General features: G+C 45.3%; 1 protein-coding gene across 1 annotated transcript in view; it reads left to right on the top strand.

The window, feature by feature from the left end:
• GALNT17 (polypeptide N-acetylgalactosaminyltransferase 17) overlaps nt 1-24,991 on the top strand; it is a 213,746-nt gene that overhangs the window by 124,344 nt on the left and 64,411 nt on the right. The window contains exon 6 of the mRNA XM_067309687.1: nt 11,815-11,932. Within this exon, the coding sequence (XP_067165788.1) occupies nt 11,815-11,932 (118 nt within the window). The remainder of the gene's footprint in view (nt 1-11,814; nt 11,933-24,991) is intronic.

The raw sequence follows: 24,991 nt of genomic DNA, 5'->3' as shown, positions 1-24,991 counted from the left end.
TCCGATGGTGTTTGCATTTGGTATGGATTTGTTTAGGGAGTGCTCTGAAGTTTTTCAGGAAACTAGGACTGGTCACTGAGTTATGGCTGTACTGTAGGTTTGCAAGCGGCTGCGCAAAATGCCTTTGCGTGGAAGAGAGGCGGTTTTGACCGCGTGCAGGAGCGCAGCTTTGCATAATGATGCCGTTAATCTTCTACTGCTCTTTTATTTGCATGGCTCCTTTGGGCCTACCAAAGCTGACAGAGACTTGTTCTCTGTTCCTAACTGTCGAGGGAATTACTTTTTAATTCCCCTGTGCGGCAGCCCGTTGAGAGCGGTTTTGTTGGTGTGCTTGTCCCCAGATGCGTTGCTTTGGCTTGCAGCATCTTTGCTATAGGTAGCTATTTGTGGCAAGAGCAGTCCTCTCTCGACTTCTGGACCTTGGCTTGAGTGTTCAAAGTGAAAAATAAAACTTTCAGTCATGAACAGGGAAGGGCTGTTCTGGAATGATGCTCACCTGCCAGGCCCTAAGAGCTCATCTTCATATGATCACATTTTTTAAGTCCGTTTAACTGTAAAATGCAGTTTCTTTCATTTTGGGACTGGTTGTAGGCGTCTGCACAGGTGCATATAAATGCAGACACGTTCTCTGCGTGCCGGATGGGGTGGTGGCACAACCTCCTCCAGCTGTGTTTTTTAGAAAGATAGTAGCTGTGGCTTTTGTGTTGAGCTCATTCCTGCCGATGGCTGCCTGTTCCTCTCGCCTCCTTGCATCCCTCCCACCTCCCGCGAAGAGGGACCCCCAAACCCCTGTGTCCGGCAGGGTGCCGCAGTCCAGATGCAAACAGCAGCTGCATGCTGAGCAGCTGGGAATGCACCTGGAGATGCTGATTTCCGTGTTCTTGAAGATAGGTTGGGACATAAAATTCTCCCTAAGTCCCATTTGGGGTACCAAGATCCAGATCTGACCTGAATGAAGGAGCGGAGCGTTGAACTCCGATCCTTAAACTCCAGGTAAGCGCTTCAGCCCGGGGCACGGCTTGTTGCTGAGTTCAGTTCATCCGCGAGTTGCGCGAGGCAAAGATGAAAAATGTGTTTACCTGTGATTTTTACGCTAGGTGGAAAGCAATAATACAACTGGAAGTCATTCCCATTGGTATCCTTGAGGAAAAATATATTCTCATTAGAAAAAGAAAAGTAAATAACTTTTTCCTGTTAAGTGCCTGTTAGTTATACATATTACATCTAAAAGTAATTATCATTTAATTAGCAGTCTAGCAATAATGTAAGGCGACAAAGTTGCAGTTGCATTGCATTCATTACCGATAGCGAGTGAACGGAAATATTCCTGACAAAATCATCCCAAGAGGGGCATTTTGGACCAGCCCTTCGGCTAGAGCAAGGCAGCACAGCAGCCGGTGGCTATGGGGCTACGGTGAGTTGGATGGCAGTCTGGGGTGGTACCAAAATTTGCCCGTTTGCCCGTTGCAAATTTGCCGTCATTGGTGCTTGCTTTTTTCCGTGATGAGTTAGATGGTCCCATTTGAAAACCGGTGGGATTGGGATTAGAATCGGATTGGATGAGCATGAGCGTTCGCACGCAAACAGGCTTCTCTCTCGGGTATTTCTAAGGATAAACATTTGCTCTTTTTTTCTTTCCTTTTCACCCAACCTTTTTTTATATTAAATCAAGGTGAGAAGTGCCAAAAGATCATTTATAAAGGAGCACTGGAGGAAATACAGCACAAGAAATCTTCCCGTTTTACAGAGCTGGGTGCGTGCACCTTTCCCAGCTGCCGGCTGTCTTAGTGCCTCTGGGATTTTTAAAGCAACCCAAACGCAAATCCTTACGTCCAGGGCTATCTAAAAATGGTGTCTTCTTGAGGACCTGGAAACCAGTTCGGTGGTGTTTGCTGACCAGCATTTTGTGTGAAACCCCAGGACGTGGGAGGTCTGCTGAAGGCACCTCCTGCTCTGTTTGGAACTGCCTGGCGGGGTGAATTTTGGTCGTTGCCAATTATCAGAAGCGAGGTTTTTACCTCATTTTTTTTAAAACTCCCTGAAGTTGCCCTGAGGAGTTCTCTATCTCTAACATGGAATAAATGGGCCTAATTCACATACACGAACACTGTCCTTTTGATGAAAAGCTTACGTGAGATTTCAGTCCCCTGAATCAACTGTTCAGGAGGACACGGCTCGCATGGAAGAGGTGACTGATGGTCACCGCTTGTCGACAGCAGTAGAAGGCTGTGACCTTCTGTCGATTAACCTTTCAAGGTGCGCGCTCGCGTCCTGCTACACAGCGCACGGCACGTAACGGCAGCTTTCCTGCGTATGGCGTGTTGATACCCAGCCTGTGCGCGGAAAGGACTGTGATCTGCTCTCACCTCCCGACTCGCATTAAAATTTGGAGCTGCTTTGTTTTGCTAGCGATTTATCTCGGGTTAATTAACAGGTTTTTAACTAACAAGATGTGAGAAAACCTCTCATTTTTCCTAGTGCAGACAAGGCTTTGTGGCTTAGCTCCTGGGCTGGATGGCAAGGTGTACTTTGGCTGGATGCTTTTTTGTGCAAGTAAAACTTAAGAGTGATTTCCAGATCTGTTTTGAGTGTAAGATCTTTCGGGGACCAGTCCTATAGGAAAAGTAAAAACAGGTTAACTAAATACTGTGCCTTTCTAACTTTTTATCCATGGTGGTTAGTGCTCCCTTTGGAATTCTGTCCTGCTGTGCAATTTTCCAGGCAGGGAAAGAATTTTTCTTGCATTTTTTTACATATTTCTCCGTGGCTTCTAATATGAGCTGCTGTAGCTATTAAAATGGTGTTCTCCCTATCCCAGCCTCCAACTCCGAGATTTCTGTGCGACCTCTCCTGTATGACTGTCCCTAATAAATCGCTATCTGTGAGTGTTGTATTATTTCTCCCAATTCTGCCTTTGTGAAAAAATGGGAGACCTTTAAGGGTCAAAATCGCCCTGGCATACTGATGTTTTCAAGTGTGCGGTCACACTTCGATGGCTTGTGGGAATGAGTTGCTTTCCCACTGGGCTCTAGGGCAGGCTCCTGGCACCAAGAGGAAGAGACTGGGTTTCCACCCCTCTGTGGGCTACCTCCAGGAGTAGCTCTGGAACTGCTATTAAATTAGCTAAAATGAAGAACCACCTTTAAAGTTTATCCCAAGGGAGCCTCCTGTAATTGCAAAAATTTCCTCAAAGCCATTCCTGAATAGAGACCAAGTCCTGTTTGGAGGGTAATTATCCAATTAACCTTCTGCAAGGTGATTTTTTCCAGTGCAAGTCTGCTCCTGTCTGTACTTGGAGTTATCATTTTTAGACTTGCAACCGCGCGCTTCAAATGCTGCGTTTCGGCGCTGCTCTCCCATATCAGCGGGGAGCGCAGGACTGACACCGCTGGAGTTAGTGCCTTGCCCCAGTGAGTGTGGCTGAGGTTGGGAGCGTGGTGGAGGACAACCCCGAATGTTCAGGTGACTCTTAATGATGACATGTATTATTCTTAGTCATAAAATAACCAACCCATATTGGTTACAGTAACTGGTTCAGGACACCCCATGCTGCGTGGAGACACCCCAAGTTAGCTTGGGAGAGCTGGTGCACTTGCATGGTATGACGTGGTGCTGTGCAGCCTTCGTCTCCGTGGTGGGCTAGTTGGGCTAGTGCGGCAATGTGTCCAGGCTACTTCGCACAGGTGGTGCTGCTCTGCCGTAGCTACCTCCCTTGCTGAAACTGGCTTGGTTGGCCCCAGCTCCAAGGGGCCTGGGTGGTGTTTCTCCCACCAGCTCCCTGTATGAGATCTCAACCCTCTTAAGTCCCAGGTGGGGCAGTGGTCATGGAGCGCTGAGTGCTCATGGACCAAAGCACCGCTTGGACCTGCAGGGGTGTTTGTGTGTATGAATTCTGACCCTGAGCAGGTTTCACTCCCATCTTATGGCTGTAGGTCTGGAAGGGTTTCTTGAGGTTGGAGCTGTGCTGCCGACATCCCTACAAGACCACTGTGGGAGGTGCTAGGGTGGTTTAATCCATGTGGCATGTGGCCTAAGTATCTTCTGTTTCCGAGTGGCTGCTGGAATGTGGAAAGCACAGGGGCACACAGCTTAAAGCTCTCCCTGGACCTCTCCAACCTGGCACACCACGCTAGTGTGCAGGCCTCTGCCTCTCCCCAGATGAGGGGTAATATTTTCTAGAGAGTAAAGGGCCCTTAATCAAGTTCTGTAATGCTTTTAGGCACAGTGAGGTGTTTCTCCTCCTTCTCCGAATGTACGCGGCAGAGGTTGGGAGTGCAAGGAGCGGAGGCTTTAGGTGGGCTTCAACTTCAGCATTAGCCTTTATCTCTGCAAAAAGAAAGGCCAGATCCAAAGAGCGGTGGATCTTCGAAGGGATTCACCATCACCTGTGGCCATCCCATCTCCCCAGATCTGGGGTGCGCTTTTGGGGTGTTGTTGGTGCTGGTAGCAGGTTTGGGTGTATTTGCATGGGTGAGGAGCCCAGATGAGCGAGTAGCTAGCTTTGTCTGAGGTCCTTTAGTCGAAGTCAGTGGAAGGAGCATGGGTTACCCTCACCCAACTGCTACCACAAGCAGGGACCCATAATGCGAGGAGCTCATGTGTGCTGCTGAGGTACCGGCCTTAGTTGGGGGGATGCAACAACTCCTGTCTTTAGCCAGGAGGGACTGCTTATGGCTCACAAGGAGGTCAGAAGAAAAAGCCAGCGTCTTGGAAGTACTGTACCTAGCGAGTCCCCTAACACAGACCTGTGCTTGGAGAGAGGTCGCTGCAAACAGGATTCAAAACCTTCAGTTCAAAGCTTCCTGAGCTCTGGGCATGATAGATTAGGTCATCTTCACTCCCGCAAAACCTGTCACTTATTAGCCGCAGCCACTCACAGGCAGAGCTTAGTGGCCAAATCCAGCAAACAGGCTGAAGTGGTGACTCGGAGCAGAGCTCTGCATTCGTGTTGAGTTGCCTTTTAATAGCCCTTTGCTTGCAGACTATGCTGTGCTCCCCCACGTAAAAACAAGGGGAGAGAGAAATCTAGGAGGCCAAATGGAAACGCTGTTGAGATGGAGGGGAACTGAGTAGAAACAGAGGCCTGAAAAGTGTTTGCATCTGTTCTTTAGAAGTAAGAACGGTATAAAAGAAAAAAGATGAGGGTCTCGTGACGCGTATCATAAATGTGGTCTGCATTTGACGCTGTTGTTCAGGTGGAGTTCTCCCACGCTACACCATCTCCTATGTCAAGATGCTGCCTGTTGAAATTAGGAATCACCAGTGGGCAAAAGTGGCAGAAAATGCTCCCACGAAGCTACCAAACTTTTAAAGGAAAGGAACCAAACCTCTGCTGAGGTTCACTGTCTGAGCAGCACTGACCTCAGCTGGGGTTTACAGCAGGGGCTTTATTAATTCAGCTGACAACATTTTTAGAGTTGGGGACTGTTACACCCTGTGCGTGAGCACTTCGATAGCCTAGAATAGCAAGAATGTCTATGCTAAAACCCTTGCTAGAAGGGCCGGAGAAGATGTTAGCATGCAGGTAAGCTGCTCAGGCATCCTGTGATTTCACACACTGGGACAACCTTATTTTTTGCAAAACACACAAAGAAGGAAGATGTTTTTAGGCAATGACCTTGGCAGCAGTTCTTATCCTGGAGGGGAAATTTTACACTTGAGCTGAACTCCTGAAGCTTGCGAGTGGAGTAGAAATCTGCTTTAGACTTGCCCGCTGTATCTTAACACAGCGTGGGCGCAATAAGGCAATGCAGACGTCTTTCGTTGCTCCTGACAGCCTCAAGAAAAGCTAGAAACGGCCCATTTGGCGTGCAACTCCATGGGTATAAGGTTATTAACTACCCCAGCTTTTCTCACCATAGATGACTTAAATTTGGGGGGTCTGGGATATGTAACGATATTGGTAATTAATTCAGCAACTTGGGTCTAGAAGTTGCTAAAGTGATTTATATAGGCTCCTTCTCGAGACCAACGAGATATTATTATACTCATTTGACAGATGAGGAAACAGAGGTACAAAGAAGTTAAATGCTTTGCCTGAGGTCCCGGAGCGAGTCAGTTCTTGATGTGGAAATAGGAACAGACATACAACAGCGGCAAAGTCAAGCATATTGCTAGCAAGGTCACGTACACAGGTAGAAATAATAGATATTTGCAAAAATACATGGTTTGCCCGGCTGCTATATCATTAAAAGTTTAAGTCTCGCTAATCTCCAGTGAATGCAGAAAAGGCATTCAATCTAGCATCTCTTTTGTGTGGCATCTCTTTATTTTTAATTTGTTTCGTGGATTCAGTTGTACTTAGCGACGGCGGGGAAATAAACCCATTTGGGACAGACAATTAAACACGGGCACTGGGGCAAGGAAGCTAGAATTATTCAAGGAACAGCTATTGCAGATGCCATCCAGGGGATAGTATTAAGCAAGGTACGCTGCCGTGGGCTAAAATGCCTTTCCCTCTCTATGCGTTTTATTGCGTTTGCGGGAAAGAAATGCAACCTTTATCTGCCCCAGCCATTAGGCAGGCGGTGAAGGGGAGCTGCGAGGGTGTCTCCTGTCTGACTGTGTCTCTGCACACTGGATGCCCCTCTGCAGGAGGCAGAAATAATGTAATTTCTCCTTCGGCGCTGCACTGCTGTGGCATGAGTTTGGGGACTGTTGCGATGAGCGTCTCGCCCTCTCGCTTGCATGCTCTTCCTCGGTGGCCTCCCACCACTGAAAAAGTCTTGAATTAATGATCAGTTAAGGGGTTGCACGGAGCAGAGGACGGATGCGGACGTCCCTCGCCGGGATGCGTGGGGCAGGGCCAGGGTCTCATCGAGCCCTTGGCTGGTTCTGCTTGAGCCAGCCAGGCTCTCTTTTCCCCGTTGAAAGGTTTTTCTTGTTCTGGCGTGATTTTCCCGCATTCTCCAAAGCCACTCGCTCGGGAAGGTGGTGCATCTTGGTGTTCGCCCCCTATTCAGTGGCCCTCGCCAGGCAAAGGAGCCCCTGCGCCCCGGGGTGCCTGGCTCGTTTGCAGCGAGACGAAGCGTTTTTGCTTTGCGGTAGGTAGCTAAGTGGCATTACCGCTTATTGATTAACCATCGGCAGCCCCAGGTTTAACCTGCTTATGACCGGAGGGGTCGTTCTTTAATGCTACCTGTTGCATTTAATTCCCGTGTTACTGCTGTAAACCTGTACGTTACACATCCAGTTCTTTGCAGTATGGTCATCGTGCCCCAAATAAAGCACGGAGGCATACGACACTGGCAAGGCGTTTGGGTTTGCAAAGTAGAGCCTTGATTTCACCTGTGGCCAAAAGAAAATTAAGTGCTTTGTCGTAAACAATCTGCGCATCTCTCTTGAGCGGCCAGAACAGCCCATACGTAGCGTGCAAAGTGGGCCAGGAGGGCTCCTGAGAGTGGATTACCCCCAGCCGCTGCCTGCAGGGCTGGTAAATACTCTGACTTTTAGAAGCGATTAAAAATGTAATTGAAAGCACGTGGAAACTTGGCCCAAGACTGCCCTGTGAAAATAAATAACGACAGTGTTCTCCTTAACCCTGATGGAGCTGGAGAACGAATCGAAAGGCCGCCATTTGAAGCCACGTTCTTAACTTAACCAAATTTGGTAATTTACCTGAAATGATGAGTCCATAAATGCGTATGCATGTGTATTGTGAGGCTGATTTTAGCTCTCATAAGCCGGATGTGATCCCTGGGTGGTGAGCAGGGGATCTAGTTGTAAATATGGTGCAAGCTTGGACATGAGATCTGAGTTGATACTTACCCATGTGGTCCAGCTCTGTGCCTTGGTCACTGAATTTAGGCCAAAAAGCTTATAAGGAGATATATGTATACTTGAGTCTCCGGGTGGTTCCTGCTGATGTATCGGTTCCAGTCGGTGACTTCCAGCTGCAATCCAGAGGTGCAGACAGGCAGCAAAAGGAGGAAAATAGTGCATGTTTTTGACCAACCTGATATCTCAAAACAGAAAATCAAATGTTTGAGTTTGGTGCATTAAATTAGGAATGGCAAGTTTGGAAGAGGGACAAATACTGTCTTTGTAGATAGCTAAGAGATCATCCCAGGTAAAGAGTGATGCCATATCTGCTAAAGCTATGGCACTGGGCTGCTGAAAGTAGAGCCGCACCATGACTGAAGTTTATTAAGAACAACAGCATTTTAATGGAAACTGGACACCCCAGCAATTCTTAAAATATATTCTCAGGCTTCCCACTCTCAGCGGTATGACCGCTAATTATTTTTTTAATATCTTTTTTTTTCTACATATTTTATAACTTGTGCTTTAGTATAAAATTGGAAGCAAAATCCAATTGTGTAGGAAAATTAATTTCCTTGAATTGAAGAGGCAATCTGCTTGAGACTTTTTAATCATTTGGTGGTAACTGCGCGCTAAAGAAAGGAAGACTGTTAAAGTAACTTAATGGACGAGGATAAACGTTTTTCCCTGGATCTTCATCGTCTTTATTTAGAGATTCATGCTGAGGATATTTCATGAAAGCTGCACTTCTTGACCTTTTGTCACTTATTGTATAGAGGAGCCGAGTGAAATAATGACAAGGAACTAACAAGCTGTGGAATTTGGGGTGCAAAACCAATAATTCTGCTAAACATCTCTGTGCATCCTTTCTGCCCAATTCTGCTTTTCCTTTCTCATTAAAGAAAATATAGCTATCGGGATGAAGGCAAATGCGCTGAGCTGAGCTGCGTGATGTTTAAAAACAAACCACGTTAATGCTTTTAATTAAGGAGCAGGGAAACAAGAGGCTTTATCAGCTCTTTGTCTCCAGGCCGTTATTTCACTGTGGATGAGATATCCGTTATTGTAAACCTCCACCTTTTTGAAGGATTTCCGAAAAATTCAAATGGCGTTTTTGTTTAAATTGTTGAGCGCCACATGAGCCCTCATTTATTTAATATGGAGCCGTTGTTACAAAGAAGAATGTAGCACTTCATTTGTATTGCTCGAGGGACCTCGGTTCCGCTCAGGAGCGCTACTTTGCATGCGTAGCGGTGTCATTGGCTGAAAACAGAATGTGCAGCAAAATAAAGAGGAGGAGAACGTGAAGGTGAAGTTGCAAAATCCCCATCAGGCTATTTCCATGAGAATTTTGGAAAGGCTCAGTGAATCGGTGTTGTGTAGAGAGAACGCGTTGCAAAAAAAAAGATGAAAAATGCTCTCTCGGGTGGCAGTCTGGGGGAGAAGCGGCCACTTTGGGGAGCTGCTTTGTCTTTTTTAAGAGTTGCGCCTTAAGAAGCCACTGATAGCATGGCCATCTGCTGGAACCAGCAGCCTCTTGTTGGATCCAGTTTCCAAGGACTGATATTGGAGCAAATCCTTAAGAAATCAGCCCTGTCGAACACCTTGTTCCAGAATGAGCAAAGCATGCTATCTTCAGGCATTGCAAGGATGTTATTGCCGGCAAAAAGGTTGTATTTTTACTGTAAAATCTCTCTGTGGTGAGTCTTTGGAGCGAGAGCGTGGGCTGACGTTGGGCTCCCGCGGGGTGCCGATCCCAGCCCTGATGTGGGTGCTGAGGGGCTCCCAGGTCAGCAGCCTTGGCTTCTCCGGGGGCGAGTTGCCAGTGATACAACTTGTTCGGTCCGAAATGCGGTTTTAGTTGATTGAAGCTTTTACCTGGAAATTTTTCTGCCTTTAGCTGTTCGCTGGGTGCCTTTAGCAGATCTGCAAATTTTGGCTGGAGAAGCCCAAGGTTGCTGTGCTCCCACGCATCTGTTTCCCCATGGAAGAAATGAACTGGGCTTTTCGTCTTCCGCGTAAAAACAAAGTGACTTATCCTTTTATTTAACTCCACACGATAATCTATGATAATGGAGCTATTTGGCATCCCTAACACGGTTGTCATTTCAGAAAGAATTGTTTCTGCTAATGGCAGTTAACTTGCTACAAATAAAGCAATAGAATTGAAATCTTAAGTACTAGAGTGGCAGCAAATCATGAAACATTATAACGCTTGTTGGAACGAAGGCCGAGCTGGCTGTCAGGGAAAAAAATCTGTTGAAGAGAAATTTCTGATGGATTCTAATTCTAACTAATTTAATATGGCAGCAGCATTCAGCCGCTCTAAGAGTCTATTAAAAGTATTAAAATGTCTATAAATAATAATACTTAAGTGGATGGAACTCTTCATGCAGGGAACTCAAGTGTTTCTCAAAGATTAATTTGGTCTCCTATCATCGGAGCCAAGTTGTAAGGCTTTTGCCACGCGTTGTCTCGCTTGAACACCGCGGCTGCTCGGCATGAGTTGGGGTCCCCTAGGTGCTCCTCAGGTAGACATGGGCGCTTTATGCCATACCCAACTTGTGCAGGCTTACGGCAGAGCTTGCTCAAGAAGCCATACTGGCTTGGTCTAGGACCGTGTCTAAAATGCAGTATCCTGGATCTTGTTGCCCTGTTTCTACCTCAAGACCAAATTCCCTCTGGAGAACTTGTGTTTCTGGAGAAATGGAGAGATATTTCCAGATATACGGGCCAGGATACGTGTTAAGCCCTGAAAGCCTGGAGCTGCAGAGGGGAGGGCTGTCCCACCATGCAAGCTGGAACTTCTCCATGCTCAGAGCAACATCACTTCGCTTGGTTGGGGTGGGCAGAAGGGGTCTGAGAAGAGCAGCCTATGGATTAGATGTAAAATGCATACGTTTTCTTCCCTGCTGATCCCTGTAAGTGGATCCTTGGTTTTTTCTTTACCCTTTACAGCATAGATCCAAATGAAAGTAGGTTGAAGGCAAGAATGGTTTTTATCATTCTATTTTATACAGAGAATATCCTGGCGGCTAAACTTCCCACATACTGTAGCCACAATAGATTAGTATATCCCAAAGCAGCACGAGCATAATGATACAGTTTTGTCAAGTGCCATGCTCGGTGGCACAACGTGACTTTGCAGAGAGGACTGCAAATGTTTAACCACTCAAAAAAACAATAACAAAAAACCAACAAAACCCCCCCATGTTCTCAGCTTGTGTGAATCAGAGCAGCGTCCTTGGCTGGGGAGATCCGGTCCAGCCTTCTCAAACGATGGATTTGGTTATTTCATGGTAACAAGGGAGGGACAGTGCATGTGAGAGCTGGGGTGGTTAGTAAACAGCCATCTCTTACCTCCTTGGAATTGCAAAGTTATCGTAATTTAACCCCTGGCATGGTCGTTTTGCTCAATCTTCCTGCTAATTTTGCGATGTTGATATTGGTAGTTGTCCTCTGTTGTTTTCCCTGCCCGGGCGCTTTGTGCTTGGCTGCTCTTCCAGAGGTGGAGATGAATAGGGCTGTTAGCTGGAGGGCAAGAGGTCCCATGGGATCTTTTATCACAGGCTAAGCCAAAGCAACGTGGATACTGGTGCAACGGGGCAAATAACGCAGCAGATGTTTCTACTCTAGAGCTAGAAGAAAGTAATAGAAAGGAAAAATGATTACTATACTTCCTTTGCACGTGAGGAATGGAAACACAAAGAAATTGTGACTGTAGACACACCAAGATGTTCGTGACAGTGCCAGGAACTGCAAGTTTTTCAATACTTTAATCTGAGGAAAATTCTTTCTCTGGTTTACGCACAGTGCAATGAACTTGAATTTTGGAGAACTGGTAAAATAATGCCATTATTATAATTATAATTACCATTGCACTGGTAAAATAATGTCTCTGAGCTTTCAGAGCTCAGTCACTGCTGTGAAGTCTCTGGGATAACCAGTGGCAGGAAGCGAGTGAAGCCAGCAGGAGTTTTGCAGAAATAAGCCTTTGGTGCATTAAAAATTGGAAAAAGACAGTAATTGCATGCTTCTTTTCTCTTTGTACAGGACACCAGCGATGATCGGTTGCTCGTTTGTGGTGCACAGGAAGTTCTTTGGAGAGATAGGTCTTCTCGATCCTGGGATGGACGTGTACGGAGGAGAGAACATAGAGCTGGGTATCAAGGTTTGTGACACATCTGCAGGAAAGATTGCACCTTAGAGTATTTAAGAAACCCAAAGCCACACTTTAACAAGTTAATATAGACAGTTACTGGAACGCTTCATGAGAACTGAGGATTGATTTTGTTTTATAACGTTTTAATTACAGGATTGGGGGGCAGGTGACTTGTTTTTAGGGGTGAATGCACTTTTTTCTTTCTTGGATGCTCCTCCGTCTAACTTGATGCAAAGAGCTACTGAGATCAAATGGCGTGCCAACATAAATGGGTCCTGGTCAAGTTGTGACACTAGTTGCTGTAAGTTGTAGGTATCTTAAATATCAGAACAAATATTTTGTGCTCTTTCTCTCATGTGGACGCCCTCAGGGAGGCTGGTGGGACTCTTGTGAATACCTCAAGAAGACATGAAGGCTGAAAATATTTTACAGGCATTAAGCAGCTGCAAATGAAATGCGTTCATAAACAGGCAAAACCTACTTCGATAAGTGAAACATTAATAGCCGCGTTTTCAGCCCTGCCTTGATAAATCCGCACAGACATGCCTAGTTATAGAGTCTGCTGTGACAACATCACTCGATTACTCTACACGATATTAGATGTGGTTTAGCGATTCAAGTGTTTACATACAGTCAAGTGATTCCTAAAAATGAAGTCAATGTTCAGAAGCAACACGGGATGGTAAAGTCAATGGAGATTCTCCCAGGCATGTTTTAGAATAAAGCACTTGCACGTTAACAAGCTGATAGGGAGAGACTTGAGACTTTTAACGGGAAAATTGAATTGACTGTGCCGTTGTAAAAATGAAAAATCATTGTTTAGTTCATAGATTTACCAGAGGATATTTGCGTTGCTGGCAAATCAAAAGAAACTTAAGAAATCCATTGTTGTTGGCTACAGGGAGCGATAATCTCGTTCAAACAAGGGAATAGAAATTAAAGGCTTTAAATACGCCGCATCGCTCTTCTCCGTATGAAGTAATTATTGCACATCATCCTGCAACTGGCTTCCTGGGCCTAGAGAGATCTGACTCCAAACTGAGCTTCTCTTGTGAATATCCAAATTTGTTTGTTTATAGGTTTTTTTTTTTTAAGGTTATCATTGTAGAACTATTCTTCTCACAATTAATAATTCAACGCATCTGTTAGGTTTTTGGGGGATTTCATGGAAGACTGGCTTCTTAACTAGAAAAATAAGATGGATGTCTCGGGGACAAATGATGAGCCTGTGTCCTGTTCTTTTTCATGCGCTGCAATTTTTGGAAAGACTAGCTAATAAACATCTTCTTGAAAAAAAAAAATCCCTCTCTTTCCCCAGTGGGGCTCTCAGACTTGCCTTTCCAATCCATGTGTTCCCCTGCTGTTCGCCCGCTCGTATGCTCTGTGTTCTGGCCAACCCTTTAGAATTATTTTCGGTTTGGATAGCCAAAATATTTAGGTAATCCACCCTGTGCGACTGCTTAGAAAGCCCATTTTTCCAAAGAGTCCTGAGCACCGTGCTCTAAAAACCGGTCTCAGGGCAGGTGTCCATTGGGGCAACCAAGACCTCATGGCAAATCAGTCCCATGTGATATATGCCGGCCTTTGTGTTTGGATGCCGGGTAATTGATAGAGAGAAAATTCACGTAAATGATGTTGCTGACCCCGTTCCTTCAGCACTGTCAGAAATTACGCCCCCTCTTGCCAGATATTTGAGCTCCCCTTTGCAGAAAGATTTCCGTTATAAATAGTTTATACAAGGCTGACCATGGGATGCGTAAGGAAATGGTCACTATAGATTTCAGGTCTCGGAGAGATGTATCTGTTTTTAATAATCCTGATCTACAAACAATCTGTTATAGCTGGGATCTATGATAGGCGTATCGCGCTGTCGGTAACGTAAGACTTTTTTAATAATCTTTTAAAGATTCAATCTTAATATAAAATATTGAGGCTTTGTGTGTTGTTTTTTTTTTCCTCCTCCTTTTGGCTGTTTAATAACCAGCTGTAGTCAGCGCAGTATTTCTGTGGTTCCTTTTTGACCATTTCAGTGAGTCTTGGATGACAAATATACAAAAGGAATTTATTTTCCTCTCGGTGACGATGCAAATTCCATCTTGTTTCTAAGAATCTTGCGGCATTTTTTAAATGTAATATTCTTGTATTAGCGAAAACGCTCAAAGAGCAAAAATGAGATCGTAGACTCGCTAAGGCTATGCGGAGATAGATAAATTAGTGTTTCAAGCAAAACCACAAGCTAACTATATTATGCTAAAATCAAATGGAAGGAACCTGAAAAACAAAATGAAAATAAATAGTTGAGGGGGATGTGCTGTCCTAATGTGCAAAGGTCAAGGTCCAAGCGTCTGGTTTTATTAATACCCTTGCGCATATTTATATATTGTATATATATGTGGTGAAATATAAGGGCTGCTGCTTTCTTTCCTGAATTGCTGATTTCAGTTCGCTAAATGAGAGCATTTCTGCATGAGTCACTTAATAAATAAATAAATAAATAAATAAAAACCAGTTGCTTGCATTCACAAAGTTAGCTCTAGGGTTGCTGCTATCCCTTATGGGCTAGGAAACATCCTCAGCTTGCTCAAATAATAATAATAAAGCCATTAAGCATTTTGCTGCCCAAGGCAAATTCTTGTTCTGCTTGCGGGGTAACTTTGGCCCTGACAAGAGGAACATGTTGTTCTCTGTATTGCTGTATTTATTTTTTATTTTTTATTTTTTTTAATATCTCGCCAGAGGGTCTCCAGAAGGTTGTGCTTATTCCCTCTTCTTGTCCCTGATGTCCACTGCTTCGCTTCCTGAGGCAGAATGAAGTCTAATTCCCATTTTCTTGACAGCAAGCACAGAAGTGTTTGCTAAGCGAGGGAGTTTAAGCTAATATTTCAACTGAGAGGTTTTCAACAGATTTTTTTTAAGTCTGCCTTGCAATCAAATGACAGCAGCGCTGGGTCTTTCTTACTGAGTTGACAGCCACAGGGACCAAGCATTTGATCGTCCTTCTTTCTGCAGCAGGCTGTCAAAAATCTCATCCTTCCGCTGAAAGACAACAGCCCAGCCGTTAATTAGGCAAAGCTGATGGAGCTGCTATAGCCGGGTTATATAGCAGCCACATCTGTTAGTGTTTTCGCAGTGGCATTGGCTTTTAATTCTGTGAACCTTTTAATTTCGCTCTGGCGAGGACCTGGCTTGGGGAACGTGGTCTCCCAATTACGGTGAAGGAAGATTTAACTTTTATTCTCTGGTATCAAGCGTGAGTAGCTTTCACGCGGTCTCACCAAGGAATAAAAACACATGCGTCTCTTGGGAACGTTGACACAGCCCTGGTGGCTTATTTGTCATCAGTCTTGCTGTAAAAATGCAGAAGGCAAGTATTGCCCCCCGCCTGCTTTGGGCTCCCGTCACCCCCCGGGGAACGTGTGGATGTTGGGGACCACCACCTAACCCAGGGGACACTCTCCAGGCCCAGCTCCCGCCGTTGCTCTCCTAGAAATAATATCCTGGTCTCTCATTTTTTTCCCTTTTGTTTTTTGTTTTGTGTTTTTTGGGGGGGAGGGAAAGGGGGGAACTGATTTAATGAACCCAGTGCCCAGTTCCTGTGGCTTGAAGTGTGTTGACACTTCTCTGGGTTCCCACCAACTTTGCTTCTGCATTTTGGCGCAGAAGCTCCTCTTGCCACCTCTATTCCCTTCATTGAAAATTTCTGTTTTATTTCAAGGAAAACTGTTTGTGGACATGGCTTTTGGTGAGACTGGCGAGAAGTCTGTTTGCTTGTGCTGTGCCTCTCACTTTTTTATCCGGATGGAGGGTTTCATGGATTTTCACGGTTAGTCACAGGCATTTACTAAGATGTTCCATAAACTCGTGCGGTGTCTATTTGAATAAAGATACAAAGGGCTATTCCGTGACTGTTGCCATGATTTCAAAGTCTGGGATAGGTTGTAAGCCTGGGGTAGGTTGTTTTCAGAGTATTTGGTCATGCATCGCTAATTAAACGCATTTGAGCTGTCTTTTAGAGATTAATTTGATCAATAAGGATATTATCGCTCCTTTGATGGTATCATTTGTACAAATCGTCACTTGAAGAAAGCAATTAACTGAGAATCCTTATTAGCTGATCCATCCCACACCTTATTTGTGTAGTAAGAATCGATCATCAAATTCATTAAGAAAAGCACAATTCAGGGATCCCTTTGAGGTTTAATGACTGACTTGAGCTATGTTTTACTATGAATTTTAAATTGTCTGAAGTTTGGGTTGGGTCTTCTAAAACTCTTTCCGGAGGGGGAAAGAACAGCGTGTCCTGTTGTATTCCCAGATTGTGGTTTCCAGATTTGTCATTGAGTTTTAACAGGCCAATTTGAGCTTTGTGCCATCCAGCCAGCCGTTGCATGCCCGGAGCGGGCGGAGTTGCATCCGTGCAGGTAGTTATAAGGGTTGAGGAGCTGGAGCTTTGAGAAGCTGCTCTATACTAGCAAATGGGTTCAATGAGGGCATGGAACATATTGTTGTCGGCAAAGATTTTTTTAATAATCAGGCTCTTACCCTGCAGCTGCTTATGCACATTAGTAACCTTGCTACGCTGGCACTGACCCTCTCGCAGAGGTACTGTGCCTCTGTACCCTTTAGTCTTTCACAAGCCCTTAAAACGGATAAAATAGCATTTTAATGGTACAGATCTCTTGTGTGCGTTTCATCCGTGAAGAAGCCCGGTTTTGTTTATATGAGTATGATTATTCATGTGCTGCAATGTTGAGAGGGTCAGGACCTCAGACACAAAAAAAGGAAAAAGCCGTTGAATAGGTATATTTTGATTCCACATAAGAGCTTGTCTCTTTCTGTATTCTGAAAATCAAATCTTTCGCTTTTCCCGCATACATTTTCCGTAAAATTATGGTTATATTCTTTTTGTTAAGAAGAACGCAGGCGGGATTTTTGGACGCGGGCGGCCCTTTCAGCATCCCTTCTTCCCTCAGTCTGGGGGAGGTAGGCGAGAGAAGGGTCTCAACCTGCTTCCAACCCTGCAGAGAGCCAGAGAATCCCACCGCGAGGTGGTGTGTGTGGAAGCCAAGGAAGGATGTCAGGGCAGGGCTGTGAGTCACAAGAAACTGGTATTTGATTTTTTTTTTCTTCTTTTTTTAATCTTTTTAATATTCTAGCACAGGCTCAGGTGGATACTCCTAGTCTTTCTATGACCTTGTCCATGTCTATAAATTGGAGAGAGTTAGATGTGAATGTAATGGGGGGCCACGTAAATGCTATTGCTCGATAGGTATTTTGCTAGGTTTTTAGTTGAATGAACCTAAAATCTAAATGTTTCTACCTGTCATCGCAATGTAAAAATATCCCTGCTTAGGGTGGGAGTTATTTTTACAGCGCTACCCAAACGCACAGACACCTAATATTAAGTGTCACGTTTTGACTTTGTGATGCATGTTACCTGCTGTCATTCAAAACCTGGTTTGCTGGGGCTTCGCATTTGATCATCTAGAAGTCTCTCTCTCTTCCCGTTCTTCTGATTAATGTTTTAAAAGTCTGGGTGCAGACAGAGATAATGGATGGTAGACAGTACCTGAAATTCTTTTTTAAGCGCCCTGTCCGTCAGCACGTGGGTGTGAATTACAGTGTTTCTCCTGCGACTGTCATGTCTGCTGATTTTTACAAGACGTTCTGCAATGCGTGTATCCGCTGAGGCATGTAGGATGCCGTGCTAAGTGGGAGACTGGGAGATCTGTAATGATACATTGTTACATTTTTTATCGCGCTGAAAAATAGGAAGCCGAAAAGCATATAATTTATTCATAAGGCTTTATTAGGCTTGTGAGGGTTCACTGAGACACGGTGGTTAGGGTTGAATCACGTTTCCCATGACGTACAGTTTTTTCCCCAGCTGCACCTAGCTTTGCTGAAACAGAATTAGTCATTAAATTCCACATGCAGCATCTTACAGGATTTTTGGAAAGCGGGGGGACAGATCAGCCAAAACTGCCGAGAGAAGGACTTTGAGGAGGACAGACAGGATTTGATGTAAGATGTTCCCCAAGCTTTGTTTTGTGGTTGGTTGAAGGTGGTGAGGACACGTCAGCTGGCACACTTTTCTAGCTGATAGAAGAGGAAACTTTGACTGGTGGAAGGTTTGGGGGTAAAATTTTGAGATCTTACTTGCTTGCTCAGGGAGAGTGTACTGTTCAAATAGCCATTCATGAAATTTCTGAGAATTTATACTGAGGAATGTTGAACTTCATCTGCATTCGAATGACGTTGTGATGCAGGAGAAGGCAACCCTTAACACCGGAGGTGCGGGATGCTTGAGTTGAGCTCTTGGCTGTAGAGGGTAAGAAGCTCTGGAATTAGAGCAAGACCCAGTTTTAAAAGCCAGGGACTGAGCCTTGGTAAAAGGGTTGATGGGGGTTGGAAGTACCTCAGCCAGGTGAAGAAGTTTTGTCTGGTGGAGATAGGGGTTATAGCTCTCCCAGTCTGCTCAGCGAGAAGAAGCTGTGGGGACAGGTTATGTCTCCTTCCTTGGTTTCCAGGCACAGGAAGGTCCATCTGGAGCTCAGCAGAGCCACAGAAGCGGTGGATGTGATGCAGGTCATCACACATCTACACATGGCTTGCCAAGACCCCAGGGACTTGGACAATATAGGAAACATTTAAAAAAGAAACACAACCCCCTGCCCTCAACCACCAACAATATAAACTTGAGACCAGCTTTTAAAAAGTGTTTTATCAGTCAGGCACTGAAATCCACTTAGAAATTGGGGCTTAAGGCTCTTTCCAAATAAAAATCGAGTTAACTTGGAACAAAGTAAGAGACAGAGTAGGGCTGACCTTGAAAAAGGTCTTAGAAATATAGCTTTAGAAAGAGTGATGCACCAGTAATACCTGTACTTTGTGTATGGCCACGGTCTCTTTGTATGTACCTGTATCCCTGCTATAGAAGTTTATTTTGCTCTTCAGAGCGCTCGTTGTGTGGTTGGGAGAAATATTTCCACCACTGAACAATATCCAATCACCGAGTGCATTTATTTTAACAGCAGAAATCAGTGCAAGTATGAATCCTGACCCTCTGCTTGGCGTTTGAGTTGTCAGCTCAATATTTACTAGAGGTGCTTGAAGATGTTTTATAAGACGCTCCAGCGTAGTTTCCCAAAATGATAAAATGCTTTTCATCAAGCCCATCTCCATGGAAATGGAGCTGTATTTTGATTATTTTTCTAAACAGGCTATAACCTGCTGCACTGGGAGGCAGATACACGCTCTGCTATTACCGCCGCAGTGCCGGGGCGGTTTATAGCTCTCCCTCCTCGGGAAAGGAAATTGCAAGCGGGCAGCCGCGCAGCTCCCGTCTCTCTCTTTCCTCTTGATAGAAAATGATTTGTCATCCCTGCCTGTTATCCGCTGACAAATGTGGGAAGGTAGAGGTGGGGGAAGGGACTGCTATTTTCACCCCGGTTGATGGTAGCATTTTTACTGACAAGTTTATTTTTAGGCAGGAAAGACACTGATCATCTTTGCTGGGCAAGATGATAGCTCTTCCAGCGCAGTAGGTCATAAGTTGTGGTTGAGAGTCACTGGGGGTTGAAGAAATCCATTTGGAGGCTCAGCCGTGCCTCATTTCCACTTGAGCTGCTGGCAGGTGTCTGCCTTTTAACTGATTTTTGCACGGGATCAGTGTGTGCCTAGGGCAAGTGGTAGTTAGGGATCTGCCAAATGTTTGTTTAACATGCTGGACCTGAGTCGGGGCTTGCTTCCACCACAGTCTTCCTGGGCTCAGAGCCTGGGTGAGGAAAGCCAGCTGTTGCGGATGGTCCAGATGTGCGGAGGAGCCACAAAGTCTCCTTGGCTAAAGGGCTATGTAGAGCAAGAGCCTGAGGAGCAGGAAGCCCCAGCTAGCGTGGGAGCACAGCTAGGGCCAGGGACAGTGCATCCTCCAGCAGGCTCCTCTAGCAAATCTCCTGTAAAGCCCCGGACCAGGAAACAAAGCTCTTTGAAGAAAACTTGAGGTCTCTCCTTCTTCAGTTTCACCAAGGCTCAGCAAAATGTGGTTGACTTAGGCTTTGTACCAATGGATTTCAAAATGGAGCTAAAACCTCAGAGAGATTCTGAAGCATCATTTTTGGCCTCACTCTGTTCCCATTGAATGGAGCCATTCCCATGTTGCAATTTCCACTGTGTTTACTGAAATAGGATTTGGGCTGCGCTGACATTGTCCGGTGAGATTGCTCCAGGGGCTTCTCTAGTGAGGGTGCTCACACCCCTACCCACATCCAGGCTGTGGGCATCAGGGGCACGTTCAGGATCCCCAAGATACGTTGGTTTTGGGGTAACGTGCTTTTGTTCTTGGGCATGACACCCATCCCATAAGCCCTTAAAGCTCTCCTAGGCTTTCAGCTCTCACTCCTCCGTGGAGAAAGAGGTGGCAGGGAGGGAACTGGAACCTCTGAATTTTCACTCTTTCCTGCTTGTTGCTCATGGACTTGAGCGCATCCGTACCTGGCCATGTTCCCTGAACACTTTGTATGGGAATGCTTAAGTCCCCCTGGTCGTGGAACTGGGAAAGGGGCTGAGTGTGCCCATGGACACCATCCATGCTATGTGTAATGGCCATTGGGATAAACAGTGCAGGTATGTGGCACCACATGATCTGTCTGATTAGACATTTCTGCCATTCTGGGCTCTAATAAAGATGTTTGCTTGGCAGATTTTGGGTGGTTTGGATGTCACCCGTCTTGGTTTTGCACAGGTATAAATTCCTTAACTCCTCTTAAAAATCAGTGATGGGTATGAGCACCTGAAAAAGGAATCCCCTCTTCTTTCAACCAACACACTCCTCTCTGTATTGCAGGGTATGTTAGCTTGCTTTTTTATTAGCCCTCCGGGCCCTGCTGAGTCAAAGCAGCCCTGGGACATCCCTTCCAGTCCACCTATTGCCTCTGGAATAGTCACTTTTCCAGCACCGAACGCTCATTAGTTTGGGGCGTGATGTGTGAGCCAGAGCAATCTCTGTTCTCCAAGTGCCTGGTGGTTGCAATTTGGTCAGGAACTGCTGAGATGCAGTCAAGCTACGTCCTCTGAATGCCATTTTTTATAGCATTGCTCTCTGGAGCACAACCGTCCTTTAAAGTATCTCTAGGTGCTTGAAACAATAACTCTGAAATCTGTTTCCTCCTCTCGCTCCTCGCTGTGCAAGATGAGCAGCAGCTCATTTACTCTGTTCGTGTACCTAGGATGTCTGGGGTATAAATTACCCTTTAAAGCAAAAAGCAGGCTTACGTTTTCCTAAAAAACAAATCCAAGCCAAACTGAACTCTGTCTTCTTACAAATAGCACGCTTGGGAAATGCGAAGGGAAAACTTGAAGTAAAACTACACACCAAAAAATGAGTTTCTCATTAAACCGAGATGAGAAGGGTTTGTTTCATCCCATTATATTTGTAAAGCTTTCAGAAAGGTCCCGGTTAATCATCAGTGCAAAACCAAGCTTTTTTTTTCTTTTTTTTTCCTTTTCCTCTCTCAAGAGAAAGGCTGACTTGCTTGTCTCCAGTGTATCAGGCAGGGCTGTAGCCTCGGACCTCGGAGCAGTTCTGTCTCGCAGTCGCTGGGCTTTGTTTTTTGTGAGGACAGGGCTTCTCTTCACTGACTACAGATCTATCCTAGGCTTGAGGAACGTTCCCAGTGAAAATGTAATCAATGCCGTTCCACCTCTGTGATTTTGCAACCAAAAAGCTTGTAGTTAAACATTCCCAACCAGCTTCAGTGTGGTCGGTGTCTTTGTAAGGCTTTGCAGTCATCCTCTCTCAAGGACTTTCGGGTCAAACCTGTTCATTTTTACAAATGAAAACACTCTTCTCCAAAAGCTCCTGCTGCAATCACAGCCTAGGCTCTGAAAACTGTTCAAGCCTTATTGCTTTTTCATCTGAACTCCTCACCCAGAGAGAGCAGTTAAAATGCAGCTGACAGCCCAATGGGTGATGCCACGAAATGGGGACGATCCAGATTTCCTTGTCCGGAGCAAGACTGGCTCAGCAGAGTTGGCAGGAGGAGGATGGCTCTGGTGCAGCACCGGGAAGGGGCTTTGCCGAGGTGCCTGAGAGGTGAGGGGCTACAGGAGGGGAAAGGCTTTGGGGAGAGAGGGCTCGGGAGCCCCCAAAGGGCTGGGATTGAGCTCCGAGGAATAAGAGATAAGGGATAAGAGGAATAGGGAATGGGGCTACAAGGCCTCACTTCTCAATTAGTCCCTCTAACGAGGTCTCCTTTGCATGGGCACACATGTTTTCTTCTCTCTGCACAGTGCTGTGGAGCATGTGCCTTGTGATCCTCCCTTCGGCTTGAAAATACAGTGGCTCTAGAAGCATCTGCTTTTATTTTTTCATTATTATTTTCATGTGAAGAAGCCTCTCAAGGAGCAGCATGAAGAATGAATGTCCTGGAAGCGTTTTGCCCTAACCAGTCTTCTCAAAAGAACAGTGTTAATGGCCAGATATCAGCCCAACCCTGTACCCAGGCTGGCTTCACTTCCAGATTAAGGAAGATCTTTCCCCCGATAACTCCTCTACCTCCTGCACGTACACTTTAAGCAGCTCAGTTTTGCAGTGCCTCCTCCTGGACTCACCCTGGACTATCTTAGCCCTTTTGAGACTGGTGAGACTCGTGTCCCGCTCCTTTGGGATTGCTTTAGAACACTTACTGTCATGGCAGCTTTTGGCCAAGTTTGATGGGTTGTTTCGTGTTGCAGTCACCCTTTCCCCAGAGCAATTTGGGCCAGCGTGTTCTTCTGCCGGTCACCTGCTTCCTGACCTTTTGCTTTTCGCCATTACTGGGCACGATTCTCCGTTGAGTTGTCATGGACCCTGGCATGCAGCAAGTGCAAAGCAGATGCAAAGCACTTAATAAGGATGTTAACGCTTAGTACTCAATCATGCCCGGGCGTGAAGCTTTGCAGAAGGCCTTGGAGGGTCTCAGCATCTGGCAGATTGCTTTGCATCCAGTTGATTTTTTTTTTTACTTTGATCAAAGCAGCTGCCGTCAGCTCAAACTTACTTTGCTCGTCTTGCCATACTCGGGTAGCTTTTCTATAGGCGAAGCTTGGCGGGGGGCAGGAACTGTGTCATCTCGTGTGTCTGGGAAAAGCGTGGTGTCTTTGGGCTCCACCGGTGTTAATGGCAGCGGTAAGAAATGCTGGCTTGTTTGGTCGTCTTCTCAAATGAGTTGGCTCGTTTTTTCCGCAGCTCTTTCAGTAGCTGCAGGCTGGAGCGACCGCTTCAGTGCAACAGGGAGGACAAAGTTCCCAGCAAAATTCAGTGGGAGCTGGTCATTTATCTCCTTCAGCAATCCTGGGAAAATCTCTTCTTTCTTTCTGTGATTAGCAGGAGCTGGTGGCTCTGCCTGCCTGTCCCTTGATGTGATATCGTTTAAGACTTGCCCCGTGCATCACTGAGAAAGAAAGTGGAAACAACTAGACATGATTTATGTTTCCCAAAGCGTTTATCCTTCAGTCTAGTGTGTCCTTGTAATATTCGATGGAGACTGCCGAGGTGGAGCTCTGGGGGACTCATTTTGCATGGTATTCACAGCCAGAGCTCCCAGTAACGCGAATACCATCGCAGCAGTGAACCCGCTGGCTTCCCCATGGCGCATTTATTATTCATAGCGAGACTATTGGTTCATACGCGATCTAATCGGTGTGATACACTGCTGCTGTAATGCATGAGAGCTAGTTAACCCCAATAATACGGCGCGCGGTTTGCATTTGTCTCGTTGACTTTGCCGTTTTCCGGGGAGTCCCAGAGCAAGGGGAAATGTAGCGACTTGACCCCTGTGCTGTGGGCTGCCTCCGCAGAAGCCCCCCCCCCTCCCCACGCTGGTATTAAGCCACCAGCCAAATCCCGCCTGCAAATTTTGTAAGAGTTCAGGTGTTTGACTTCAGCTTCCTTGGCTTTGCCTAAAAACTAGATATTTTTACGTTTGCCTAAAAAAGGTATTTACCTAAAAATTAGATATTATACAACAAAACTATGTATTTGTTTTTCATTACTCTCAGTATTCTAGCAATATTTTCAGCACCCAGTTTCTCCCTGAGCTAGTTGGAAGCAGCCAGTCCTGGAAGCTGGTGAGCCAGATCAGAGAATAAAATAAAATTCCACCTTTGACTACACAGGCTGTGATCCAGCAGAGCACTTAACTTTTAAGCACCTGTGCAGTCCTCTTAATTTTTGTAGGACTAGTGTGCATGCTTAAATGTAAGTGCATCTTAAATGCATTTTTGGATTGAGGCCTTCTAGAATGGAACTTGGGCCATAAGCGTTAATATTTTCATAACAAAATATGCAGCCTTATTTTATTGGAAGAATGTGTTGCTTCTCATGTTTTTTTTTGTTTGTTTTCCCCCCTCCAAACAGTACTTCCATTTTGTGAGCTAATTAACTCATCTAGCTTTAAAATACAAGTGCATCTTTCTTGGCTTTTGCCATGTGTCACCACCTTTTGGAGAATTATTACATCTTATTTGCACAGAAAATACTGGGAGAAAACACTAGGAAGTAAACTAACTTGTGTGTTGAATAAATTTATACCTAAAGCTGCAGTAACAAAACTATTATTTCATATTCATCTGCAGACACAAAATATGTATTAATTAACCAAAGCAGTGCTCGTGGGCACCTGCAAATGAAGTGGAATAAATCAAGCCAAGATCACTCTTTCGTCTGCGTTTCTACTTTATTAAGAAATACTGCTTTTTGCTGACTGCAGTTCCTCAATATTAGATCTATGCCTTGAAGCTCAGTGCTAGAACCAGAGAGAGAATTTCCTAGATCTGCAAAAATTGCCGCAAATAATGCCACTTATTATAAGGAAGCCATATGTGATCCCATACTAAAGATAGCTGTCTAGATCTGCTTCAGGCTTGAAGAACCCATGTTTCTTGTTGTAGCAGGTGTTTTCGTTCTGTCAAAGCTACAGGCTTAAACAGAGGAGGACAGTTAGATAAAAGTCCACGTTTGGACTAAAGATGTCTAATTACTCCTATAAAGATTTCTAGTAATTCATATAAAATAGGAGCTTTAAATCT

The sequence above is a fragment of the Apteryx mantelli genome, chromosome 22 (genome assembly GCF_036417845.1).
Source record: "Apteryx mantelli isolate bAptMan1 chromosome 22, bAptMan1.hap1, whole genome shotgun sequence".
NCBI lineage: Eukaryota > Metazoa > Chordata > Aves > Apterygiformes > Apterygidae > Apteryx > Apteryx mantelli.
The sequence above is the reverse complement of the archived record's forward strand: the minus strand, read 5'-3'. Positions and strand labels throughout refer to the sequence as shown.